The sequence below is a fragment of the Panthera uncia genome, chromosome X, assembly GCF_023721935.1.
Source record: "Panthera uncia isolate 11264 chromosome X, Puncia_PCG_1.0, whole genome shotgun sequence".
In the NCBI taxonomy this organism is placed as follows: Eukaryota; Metazoa; Chordata; class Mammalia; order Carnivora; family Felidae; genus Panthera; species Panthera uncia.
Genome location: NC_064817.1, coordinates 99,582,833 through 99,596,885, shown reverse-complemented (window position 1 = coordinate 99,596,885; position 14,053 = coordinate 99,582,833). Strand labels below are relative to the sequence as shown.

General features: G+C 34.5%; 1 protein-coding gene across 1 annotated transcript in view; it reads left to right on the top strand.

Annotated features, from left to right (window-relative positions):
• The window catches only part of LOC125931390 (DDB1- and CUL4-associated factor 12-like protein 2), a 67,898-nt gene that overhangs the window by 50,130 nt on the left and 3,715 nt on the right, over positions 1-14,053 (top strand). Inside the window, exons 4-5 of the mRNA XM_049643288.1 lie at positions 13,412-13,686; positions 13,733-14,043. Coding sequence (XP_049499245.1) covers positions 13,412-13,686; positions 13,733-14,043 — 586 coding nt within the window. The remainder of the gene's footprint in view (positions 1-13,411; positions 13,687-13,732; positions 14,044-14,053) is intronic.

Sequence of the window (14,053 nt, the reverse complement as noted above, 5' to 3'; positions counted from 1 at the left end):
ATCTTCTTTATCCATTCATCAGTCAGTGGATACTTGGACTGTTTCCATAATTTAGCTATTGTAAATAATGCTGCTATAAACATTGGGATGCATGTATCCTTTTGAATTAATTTTTGTATTCTTTGGATAAATACCTAGTAGTAAAATTGATGGATCACAGGGTAGTTCTGTTTTTAACTTTTTGAGCAACCTCCATCCTGTTTTCCAGAGTGGCTGCACCAGTTTGCATTCCCACCAGCAGTGCAAGAGGGTTTCCCTTTCTTTTCATCCTTGCCAACACCTGTTGTTTCTTGTGTTGTTGATTTTAGCCTCCCAATACCTTTTTGAATCATTATTTTATTTATCTATGAATTATTATTTATGTATGTATATGAAACTGTGTGTGTGTGGAGAGAAAAAGAGAGATACAAAGATAGATGGACAGATAGATAAATCCCTGCTTCCTATTTTCAATTCATTTCTCCAGAAGATGGCATTTTGCTATGAGGTCAATCAGTCTCTCTTAAACCACAAAACTAATGTGAGAAAATACTACTGATTGGGTCTTCTTTAATTTTTCAGTGGAATGACAATGCTTAGAGGACATTTAGACAAGTGATAATGGGAAAATGTACATGTATTCATGTGAAATTAAAATCAGCTAAATCAAAACACACGTGCAATGCTAGTTTGCTCTTCCAAAATATATTACAAAAGATGTAAAGTTTGGAGATAAATTCATTAAGCTTTTAAAAAATTATAGTAACTAGGAGTCTCATTGTTCATTTACCAGTCAGCTTTATTCTGAATTCCTTTGGGTACTATTATTGCAATACATTGCACTTTTATTTAGTTCAGCTCTGGCTGCCACTCCCCACCCCCTAAATCAGGGTTTTCAAAATTTCCATTCTAGACAAGCTATCTCAAATTCATATTAGTTCATGGTATTTGGTATTTACTTTAAAAAATTTTTAATGTTTAGGTATTTATTTTGAAAGAGAGAGAGATAGAGAGAGAGCAGGGGAGGGACAGAGGGAGAAAGACTCTCAAGCAGACTCCGTGCTGCTAGCCCAAAGCCTGATGCAGGGCTTTGAACTCACGAACCATGAGATCATGATCTGAGCTGAAATCAAGAGTCAGACACTTAACCAACTGAGCCAGCCAAGCTCCCCAGTAGTTGGTATTTAGTACATAAGATTACTGAAACTGAGAATCTCATTGTCTCAGCTCATTTTTTGACCTAGGATACAGTCACTTGTCTTTCTGTGGATTGACTTATCTTCAGCCTAATCTATACTTGGTCCAGTAACCTGGGACCAAGATTACAGGGTCATGTGTTATAAATCATGACCAACAAAAACTTTTTTTAGAACAAGAGCTATGGGTGAGGCAACTTGACATCAAAGATGCTATGGGAAGGCAGGCACCATGCTCTTCCTACTCCTCTGTTCGGGATAATTTAGGAATGAAGGAAATGGGATCTCTATTGATGTGTATTGATCCTATAATTAATTCTATGAGTTAGGAATTAGGGGAAGTATAAGAAAAGAATACTAAAAGTGTTACATATTTCCTTTTCTTTTTATATATTTGAGACTGTGCATTATGCTGTATTTAGATTTTTGAGATGATTGAGACTGACTTGACATGTCCAAAAACTCTGAACAAAGGGAACCAGACATTTGGGTAAGAATTCAATATATCTCTTTTTTTTCATGATCATGAAAAAGGTTGTGTAGGGTAGAATGAGAGAATCCAAGTAGAGAGACTGGCACCTCATTATATTTTTCCCCTCTCTAACCCTCAAATGTTCTAAAGACCTCAGTCAAGTCAAAATAATTCAATATATCTTAACTTTATTCTAGTAGTTCTCAACAGTTGGTTCAAATTTTTAGCCGAGTTTGTACATTTAGCATTTTATAACTATATTCTACCTTAAAAATAAAAGCAGTACTTTTTATCTTCAAAGAAATAAAATAAGAACCTCACTATATTACTTGTTTTTATAAGCAAAAATTCAACACAGAATATATACTATAGCCTGTGCAGGGCCTTGGGAAACAAGCCAAGATACATTTCAATCTCAGGTCTTTGACCTACTAGCTGTATAAATTTGCTGAGTTGTCTTAAACCTGCTATACCTCCACTTCCTAATATGTTAAATGGGAGAAATAATACTTGCTTCCAGTTGTTGTGGTAGGTATTAAATAAAATAATTTATGTAAATCACTTAGCTTAGTACCTGTCTTATTAATAAACACTCAATAAAACAATAGTCCACTAGACCACATCTCCAAAGGAGTGAGTACAGAATAATCCACTGAGGTACCAAAGAAAATATTAGATATTTAATTTGTATATTATTTTATATTCTTTTTCAATGCTTAAATGTTTAATTTTGAAAGAGAGAGAGAGAGAGAGTGCGAGTTGGGGAGGGGCAGAGAGAGAGGAAGACAAAGAATCCAAGCAGGCTTCAGGCTCTGAGCTGTCAGCACAGAGCCCAATGTGGGGCTCGAACTCACGAACCATGAGATCATGACCTGAGCCGAAGATGGACGCTTAACCTACCAGGCACCCCAGACACCCCACTTTATTCTATTTTAAAATCATATTTATACATACATAAATACATACATGTATAAAATTTCAAATAAATGTAAATATGTAATTATATCATATATGCTGAGTTTTGGAAAGTATTTTAATTTTTCCCTTTTTGCTTGTCTCATTCTTATTTCTCTCTCTCCTTCCCCCATATTAGGTCCTTTTCTCCAAGATACACAAATATATTCCAGGTACCCCACTAGAATACTAGTATACATCTGCATTATATTAATTTATTAATTTTTCTTGTTATCAAGAATGTTTAAAGTATAAGGGTATAGTAATGTGTATATGTCATATTTAAATAAATGAACTAAAATCAAGTGTACCTGCTTGGATTTTTTTTTAATGTTGTGAAGTAGAGTCTTCTGCCTACTTTTGTTAAGTTCTGTGAGGATGTGAGGACACTTTTAAATGTCACATTTGAAGCTAATAAAAAGGCAGCCAGATAATATATTAACCTCAACCATCTAACCTGCATGGTTAGAAATGTGTCTGACACTCTCTGCCTAAAGAATCACGATTTCAGGGGCGCCTGGGTGGCTCAGTCGGTTAAGCGGCCGACTTCGGCTTAGGTCATGATCTCGCGGTCAGTGAGTTTGAACCCTGCGTCGGGCTCTGTGCTGACATCTCAGAGCCTGGAGCCTGTTTCAGATTCTGTGTCTCCCTCTCTCTGACCCTCCCCCGTTCATGCTCTGTCTCTCTCTGTCTCAAAAATAAATAAACATTAAAAAAAATTTTAAAAAAAGAATCACAATTTCAGCACCTTATTGAGGTAGTTAGGTTGCAACCTCTTATGTACATTTACAGGGTGGCTGTCATGCTAAATGTACTATTTCTGCTCAGCTCTATTAGCTGCCTGGTTGTTGTGTATGGTGGGAGAATTGATGCCAAGAAGAGTAGCACCTCACTACATTTTTTCCCCCTCTAGACCCCAAATTTCCTACTGGCCTCTGCCAAGTCAAAAGGCAAGGCTTTCCCAATTAGAGTCTCAGAGTCCAATGTTAATGTTAAACCTATTGACAAAAGAATTCTTATAGTTTCTACATTTAAAAATTTTCCATCTTGACAACTTGTATTTATTTTTTTAAGTTTATTTATTTATTTTGAGAGAAAGAGAGAGAAAATGAGCAGGGGAGGGGCAGAGAGAGAGGGAGAGAAAGAATCCCAACCTGACTCCACATTGCCAGTGTGGAGCCCGATGTGGAGCTCAAACTCATGAACCTGAGCCAAAACCAAGAGCCAAACACTTAAATGACTGAGCCACCCAGATGCCCTTGACAACTTTCCAATATCTATATATGTTTCATGGTTTCTTTCTTAATGATTTTTAGATTATTTTTTTAATTTTGAGATAATTGTAGACTCGCATACAATGATAAGAAGTAATGCAGAGATATTCAGCATACATTTTATCCAGTTTCCTCCAACAAAAAAACTATAGTAAAATATCAAGACCAGAATATTGGCATTGATACAGTCCAGAGAATATTTCCATCACTACAGACCTGCTTTGCACTTTTATTGCCACAGCCACTTCCCTCCCACTCTCCTTCCCATATTTAACTCCTGGCAATCATTAGTCTATGTCACTTCAAAATGTTACATGAATGGAAGCATGCAGTTGGTAGCCTTTTGTTATTGGCTTTTTTCGCTCAACATAATTCTCTCAAGACTCAATCAAGTTGGAGCATGTATCAGTAGTGTATTCCATTTTTTTATTGTTGAGTAGTGTCCATGGTATGGATGTACCACAGTTTGTTTAACCGTTCATCTGTTAAAGGACATCTGGATTGTTTCCGGTTTTGGCCATTACAAATAAAACAGTAATAAACAACCATGTACAGGATTTTGTGTGAACATATGTTCTAATTTCTCTAGGATAAATGTCCAGAAGTGCAATTGCTTGGTTATATTGTAAGCATATGTTTATTTTTTTAAAGAAACTGCCAAATTGTTTTTCCAAGTGGCTATACCATTTTACATTCCCACCAAAAATGTATGAGTGATTCAATTTTTCCATATCCTGCTCATATTTTTTTAAGAAACTGCCAAATTGTTTTTCCAAGTGGCTACACCATTTTACATTCCCACCAGCAATGTATGAGTGATTCAGTTTTTCCATATCCTGCTCAGAAATTGGTATTGTCATTATTTTTTCTTTAGGCATTCTGTGTGTAGTAATATCTCATTGTGATTTTAATTTACATTTCCTGATAAGTAATAATATTGATTATCTATTCAAGCTCTTATTTTCCATCTGTGTATCCTGTTCAGTTAAATGTCTATTCGTGTCTTTTGCCCATTTTCTAATTGAATTTTTGTTTTAATGTTGAGTTTTGAGAGTTTTTAATATATTCAAGATACTAGTTCTTTGTTGGGTATACAGTTTTCAAAAATTTTCTCTGATTCTGCAATTTAAATTTTATTCCTCTTAACAAAGTCTTTCACAGAGTAAAAGCTTGTAATTCTGATGAAGTTCAATTTATCAGATTTTCCTTGTGTGAACTAAGCTTTTGATGTCAACTCTAAGAACTCTTTGCCTAGCCCTAGATCTCAAAAGTTTTATTTATTTTTTCTCAAAGTTTTATAATTTTATGTTTTAAATTTAAGTACACCAACTTTGAGGTAAAGTTTGTAAAAGGAGCAAGATTTAGGTTGAGGTTCATTTCTTGTCTATAGATGTCCAATTTCTCTAGCATCATTTGTTGAAAAACCATCCTTCCTCTATTGAATTGCTTTTGCGTTTTTGTAAAAAATGAATTAAGCAGGGTCGCCTGTGGGGATCAGTTGGTTGATCATCCAACTCTTGATTTCAGCTCAGGTCATGATCCCAGGGTCAGGCATGGAGCCTGGTTAAGATTCTCTCTTTCTGCCCCTCTGCCACACTTGAATGTTCTCTCTCTCTCTCTCTCTCTCTCAAAAAAAAAAAAATCAGCTAGGCATATTTGTATAGGTCTATTTCTAGGTTATCTATTCTGTTCTATTTATCAATGTACCATCACTCTTCTATTCTTGTAGCTATGTAGTAAGACAGTATGGGGTAGTATGATATCTACTACGTTCCTTATTCAAGAATGTTTTAGCTGATCTTGGTCCTGTGCCTTTCCATGTAAATTTTATAGCAATCTTGTCATGTCTCTGAAAATACCTTTCCAAGTATTGCTAGCAATTGTCTTAAAATGATAGATTAATTTCAGAAGTATTGACATCTTCACTATGATGTGTCTTCAAATATATGAACATGGCATGTACTTAGATCTTAGTTGATTTCATGCATTAGTATTTTGTAATTTTCACCAAACATATCCTGTACATATTCTGTTCATTTTATATGTAAATATTTCATTTTATTTGTATGATTTTATTTTATTTTATTTTATTTCAACGTTTTTTATTTTTTATTTTGGGGGCAGAGAGAGACAGAGCATAAACGGGGGAGGGGCAGAGAGAGAGGGAGACACAGAATCGGAAACAGGCTCCAGGCTCCGAGCCATCAGCCCAGAGCCTGACGCGGGGCTCGAACTCACGGACCGCGAGATCGTGACCTGGCTGAAGTCGGACGCTTAACCGACTGCGCCACCCAGGCGCCCCTTATTTGTATGATTTTAAATGGTATTGTGTTTTTAATTTCCGTTTCTATATGTTTGTTGTTGGTATATAGAAATGTAACTAATTTCTGGGCATTGACTTTGCATTATATGACCTTGCTAAACTCAATGACCAGTTATAGGAATTTCTTTTTGTAGATTACTTGGATCTTCTACATAGACAATCATTGCAATGCAAATAGGAACAGTTTTCTTTCTTTCTAATTTGTGGGCCTTTTATTATTTTTTTCCTTGCTTAGACTGGATAGAAATCCCAACACTACATTGGATAAAAGTGGTTAAAGCAGAAACTGTATTTCCTGATCTTAGAGGTAAAGTATCTACTTTCTCACCTTTAACTAGGATGTTTGCTATAGGTTTTTGTAAATGTCTTTACCAAGTGAAGGAAGCTCTCCTAACTTTGAGTTTGCTGAGGTTTTTCTCCTTCTCCTCCTCCTTCTTCTTCTTCTTCTTCTTCTTCTTCTTCTTCTTCCTCCTCTTCCCCTTCCTCCTCTTCTTTAAAATCATGAATGGGGGCTTGGATTTTGCCAAATGTTTTTTCTGTGTCAGTTTATATGATCATATAGTTTTTCTTCTTTTTTCTTCTGACATAGTGGTTTAACTGTTTGATTTTCAAATACTGAACCAGTCTTGCATACCTTGAATAAATCCAATTTAATAAATCAATGAACCAATCAATCAATCAATCAAACAAGAAGTCTCTTTTGTTTGGCACATACACATTTAGGATTATAATGTCTCCCTTGTGGATTGATGTTTCCAACATTATATAATTACTCTCTTTGCCTGTAGTAATTTTCCTCACTCTAAAGTTTATTTTTTCTGATATTAATATAGTTTCTCCTGATTTTGTATGTTTAATGTTTGCATCTTACATATTTTTTCTACCTTTTAACTTTAAATCTACTGAGGCCATGTTTGAAGGGAGTTACTTGTAGGAAGCATATTTTCAGATCATGTTCTCTTGGTTTATGCTGTCAGTCTTTTGATTAGTGTGTTTAGAACATTTATATTTAAGGTAATTATTGTTATGTTTGGACTTAAGTCTGGCATATTTGTTTTTTGTTGTTTCCTCTGTTTCTGCTAGTTGTTTCTCCTTTCTCACCTTCCTGTGAGCTACTTAAATATTTGAATATTTGTTTATTGAATGATTCCTTATTATTTATTTATTTATTTATTTATCATTGAGAGACAGAGAGAGTCAGAGCATGAGCATGGAAGGGGCAGAGAGAGGGGGAGACAAAGAATCTGAAGCAGGCTCCAGGCTCTGAGTTGTCAGCAAGGAGTCTGATGCGGGGCTCGAACTCACAAACCATGAGATCATGACCTGAGCTGAAGTCAGACGCTTAATCAACTGAACTACCCAGGCACCCCTCATCTATATTTATTTATAGTATTTTTGAGTATTTCCCTTTGTAAAAATTTCTTAGTGGTTACTCCAGTTATTACAATATGAAGAAATGTAATTTATCATTGTATATCGTTACCAATGCTTTACTACCCTTGAGTTTTCGAAATATAGAAACCTTATTTCCTGTTTTTATATTATTTTTGCTTCCCTTCCCTTATGTTCATCTGTTTTGTATCTTAAATTCCTCATATTAATGAAGTCATATGATATTTGTCTTTCTCTGAGTGACTAATTTCACTTAGCATAATACCCTCTAGTTCCATCCATGTAGTTGCAAATGGCAAGATTTCATTCGTTTTGATTGTCGAGTAATACTCCATTGTATATGTATATATACGTATATACATATATACGTATATATATATATACCACATCTTTATCCACTCATCTATCGATGGACTTTTGGGCTCAAAACATAAGAGACTCTTAAATACACAGAACAAACTGAGGGTTGCTGGAGGGATTGTGGGTGGGGGGATGGGCTAAATGCATAAGGGACATTAAGGAAGACATTTGTTGGGATGAACACTGGATGTTATACATAGGGGATGAATCACTGGAATCTATTCCTAAAATCATTATTGCACTATATGCTAACTAACTTGGATGTAAATTAAAAAATAGATTAAAAAAAGAAACTTTATTTCCATTAAATTCCCTTTATATTTTAAATATCATTGTCTAAAGTATTGTCTCTATATACCTTAAGTAATGATTTTTGCTTCAACCATCAAATATGATTTAAGAAACTCATGAGAAGTAAGGTAGTCAATTATATTTAATGATATTTTTTTATTTTATCATATTTTTATCCATTTTGGCATTCTTTGCTTTCTAAAATTCCAGGCCTTTTTCTTTTATGATGGCCATTCTGCCTAGAGAACTTTCTTTAGCCATCTTTTAAGGGTAGGTTTTCTAGCAACAAATTTTCTTAGTTTTCCTTCATCTGAGAATGTCTTTATTTCCCCTTTCATTCCTGATTATTTTTTTTTACTGCTATAGAATATTTAGTTGACATTTCTTTTCAGCACTCCTTCTGGCCTCTATCATTTCAGATAAGAAATCTACTGTCATTCAATTTGATTTTCCCCTCTAGATAATGAGTCATTTCTGTTGCTTTTAAGATATTTTCTTTGTCTTTAGTTATCAGAAGTTTAATTATAATGTGTCTTGGTATGGATTTATTTGGGCTTATGCTATTTGGGTTCATTTAGTTTCCTGAATCTACAGGTATGTTTATTTCACTATTTCTTGGGGAAAAGACTAACCCTGCTTCCTACCCATTTCCTCAGTCTTTTGGCTGCTGAGTGGGTGTAGAGGTTCAGCTCCCCACTAATACCAAGGGTAGGGGGTAAGTGGAGTGCTGACTAGCTCTGATCTCACTGCCTTGCTCAGTCTCATTGATGCTGGGAGCATGTGAAATCTCAGCTCCTCACTGAGCCTTGTTGACACTGGTGAGAAGCAGGGCGGGGTGGGGGGCAGGGTAGAGAGTAAAGCAGAGTGATGATTAGGCCCTCTTTAAGCCCCCTTAATGCCAAATGTGGGTGGAGGTTCAGCTTACCTCAAGACCACATTGACACTACCCCGGTAGGGGAATCAGAATTTAGTATGTGTTTCTGCCATATTGAGAACAGAAAATAAACTCCCCATTCTCCCCCACTGAAACAGTGAGGAGGGGAAAGGTGAGGTGGTTTCCTGTTAGTGTTTGGGTGGATTAGGGTGAGTATTGCCAAAAAGGTTTTCTATTGTAAGGCCTCCCTTTCTCTGATGCTTTGCCTACAGGAAATGGGTTTTTCTTGGAGCTTTTATTATCTGTGCCTGTTGAAGGTTCTGAGTTGGAGTTTCTGCAACTGTCTGGCGTATATGGGACACAATAAGGAAACTCAGGCAACTCACCACCCTGTCTTTCCTCCAATTCTGAGATCCTTAGTCCTTCCCACTTCTTTCCACCTTTGAGAGACTTCATTTATTTTGTTGTGCTATGTCCAGGTGTTTGTTTGTTTGTTTGTTTAGTTCTAAGAGTGAGGACCTGGAAGGAATAGCAATGTTCTATCTTTTCCAGAACTGGAAGTCTCTCTTCCTGTATCTCTGTGATGTTTTAGACAGTTATAATACCCATCCTCTTTACTTCATGCAGACATAATATGGGCATTGCGTTATGACTTGGAGGATGATATGAGCTGTGTAAGAGGTTGCCTCTCTGTCTGTGGTACCATATTCCCCACAGCATACAAAGCCCTCCCCTTGTTTTTGTGAATCCTGGGTAATGGGTATTCTTTAATAAAACATGGGAAGAAGATACAGCACATTTCTTTGTTTTTCTAAACCAGGTTGCCTATGAGTAGGAATTGCACACATCTGGCTGTTAAAAAGTCTAATATCAGTAATTCCAAGGATTTTTTCCCCCCTTTTATGGGATATTACTAGATTTTGATGTTTACTTGGTCCTGAAAAAAAAGAAGATGGATGTAGTCCATCAGCAGGCTCCGGGCTCTGAGCTGACAGCACAGAGCCCGACGTGGGACTCGAACTCACAAACCGTGAGAGCGGTAAATATATATTTATAAATGGTAAATATATACAAATGAGATATATCTTTTTATATATGAGGTATATATATTTATAAACTGGGTAAATATATATATATATTTATATATCAAGTAAATATATATTTATATATTATGATATAAATAGATATATATTGATACATGAGGTAAATTTATGTATACTTATATATATGAAGTAAATAAATATATATTTATATATGAAGTAAATAAATATATTTATATACACGAGGTAAATATATATTTTTTTTATCTATCAGGTAAATATATATATTTTTATATACATGAGGTAAAGATATATATTTTTATACATATGAGGTAAAGATATATATTTATATATATGAGGTAAATATACATATATTTATATATGAGGTAAATTTATATTTATATAAACAGGGTAAATATTTACATTTATGTCTATATGAGGTGAATATATATACTTACACACATGAGGTAATATATACATTTATATATGGTAAATATATATACATGAGGTAAATATATACATTTATATATATATGAGGTATATATATTTCCATATATTTATATATATGAGGTAATATATATTTATATATGGCAAATATATACACATGAGTTAAATATATATATTTTTATATATATAAGGTATATATACATTTCTATACATGAGGTAATATATAAATATAGTTATGTATGAGGTAAATATATAAAATATATATGACATAAATATATATATATTTACACATGTGGTATATATATTTACATTTGTATACACAATGTAAATATATATATTTATGTATATGAGGTAAATATATATATATATATTTATATACGGGATAAATATTTGTATATTTATATGCCGAGGTAAATATATATATTTTTTTATACATGAAGTAAATATGTATATTTTATGAGGTAAATACATATATATTTTTTATATGAGGTAGATATATATATATATATATTTTGTTTGTTTTTTGTTTTGTTTAATTTTTTAATGTTTATTTATTTATTTATTTTTAAATATGAAATTTATTTTCAAATTGGTTTCCATACAACACCCAGTGCTCATACCAAAAGGTGTCCTCCTCAATACCCATCACCCACCCCCCCCTCCACCCCCCATCAATCCTAAACATATATATTTTTATATATATGAGGTAAATATGTATATATTTATATATATGAGGTAAATATACATATATTTATATATGAGGTAATTATATATTTATATAAATGAGGTATATATTTATATTTACATCTATATGAGGTAAATATACATATTTTTATATATATGAGGTTATATATATTTATACATGGTAAATATATATATATAGGGTAAAGATATATATACATATTTATATGAGGTAAATATTTTTATATATATATGTAAACAAGATAAATATATGCATATATTTTTATATATATGAAGTAAATATACATATATTTATATGAGGTAATTATATATTTACATAAATGAGGTAAATATATGTATTTACATCTGTATGAGGTAAAGAAAAATATTTATATATATATGAGGTAAATATATATATTTATATACGGGAAATATGTATATATATGAAGTGTATATATTTTTTATATGTATGAGGTAAATACATACCTTATATGTATGAGGTATATTTATATACATGGGGTAAATATATATATATTTATATATGAGGTTAATATATATGAGTATAGAAGGTAAATATATGTATATATTTATACATATGAGGTAAATATATATTTATACATATGAGGTAAATATATATTTTTATATATGAAGTAAATATATTTTTTATACATACAAGCGAATATATACATATGAGGTAAATATACATATATTTATATATGAGGTAATTATATATTTACATAAACGAGGTTAATATTTATATTTACATTTATATGAGGTAAATGTACATATTTATATGTATATGAGGTTATATATATATATACATAGTAAATATATATAGATGAGGTATATCTATTTTTATATATTTGAGATAAATATATGTATGGGGTAACTATATATATATTTTTATATAAGGTAAATGTATATGTATATATACAGGGTAAATATATGTATATATTTTTATATAGTTGAAGTAAATATATATATATCTATATATGAGGTAATTATATATTAATATAAATGAGGTAAATGTATGTATTTACATCTATATGAGGTAAAGATACATACTTATATAGATGATCTATATGAGGTAAAGATACATATTTATCTATAAATGATGTAAATATATATATTTATATATGGCAAATACACATATATATGAGCTATATATATTTTTTATATATGTGAGGTAAATATATATATTTATGCACATGGGGTAAATATACATATATTTATATATGAGGTAAATATATATTTATGTATTCATGGTAAATATGTGTATATTTTTATATATATGAGGGAAATATATATATTTATATATGAAGTAATTATATATTTATATAGATGAGATAAATATATATTCATATACGAGGTAAATATATATTTATATAGACATGAGATAAATATATGTTTATATATGAGATATATATAAGTCAAATATATATATATCTGAGGTAAATATATATTTATATAAATGAGGTAAATATATTTACATCTATGAGGTAAAGGTACATATTTATATATATGAGGTATATATACATATGAGGTAAATACATATGTGTTTATCTTTATATATGAGGTAAATATATACACTTATATAAATGAGGTAAATATACATATTTTTTTTTTCAACGTTTTTTTATTTATTTTTGGGACAGAGAGAGACAGAGCATGAACGGGGGAGGGGCAGAGAGAGAGGGAGACACAGAATCTGAAACAGGCTCCAGGCTCCGAGCCATCAGCCCAGAGCCTGACGCGGGGCTCGAACTCACGGACCGTGAGATCGTGACCTGGCTGAAGTCGGACGCTTAACCAACTGCGCCACCCAGGCGCCCCAATATACATATTTTTAATATGAGGTAAATATATATAGCGGATAGTGCAAACTGTTTACGGTAACTGAAGAGGAGCTGAGAGAGAAGTGGCTGCAATACGAACCTAAGTACGCAGGGTCCCCCTGTAGCTACCAAACACTCACATTCCCTCACTAAATTCAATCGCAGCCAAGCGTCTCTCGGGATTGCAGCAAGTGCACATTCGTTTCTTCGTGCAGACAATTGTCTCGGCTCCTTCTAGCCTCGTGGTGGCCTATATTTTAGATTTCAAATTTTATTTAAGTAAGGATTTTAAGGAGGCCGGTTGGCTGCTGCTCTGAGAGCGGTGAAGTATCCGGTGTCATTTAGTGGAGGTCCGGACAGGCGCACCGGACAGCTTGGGCATCTTGGAGCGCAGGTCCCCAGTACAGCCCCGGCCCCACGGGTCCATCCTCCTCCCCCGCACCGAGAGCGGTCCCTCCCACTGCGCCTGCTTGCTCCTTGCCCACGCCTCCCGCTGCCTCCGCCCCCTCACAAGGGGCCCCCCTGCGTGGTCCCAGCCGGCGCTCGCTTCGCCGCCGCCCCGCCAGCCGCACTTCCCGCCCTCGCCTAGATCCACGCCTCAGTTGCCTCACTAGGTCGGCGCTCCGCTCCCGTGGGTCCGCGCTCCTCGCCTCCTTTCCCGCCCTCGCGTTCTGGACTCGGTAGGCTCCACGCCCTGCGATCGCACCCGCCTCTTGGCCCCTGAGAGCACGCGCTCCCCGCTGACGCGGAGGCGCCGCTGTCCCCGCCGCCGCCACGGCCAACACGGGTCCCTCGCGCCGCGGCCGCCGCGGCCGCCGCCGCCGCCGCCGCCGCCGCGCCGCCGATGCCACTGCCGCCGCGGCCCCGGCAATACGCCCTTCGACCCCGACAGCCGGGCGCCGCCCAGAGCGCCCACCTCGCGCGGGTGCGATCGC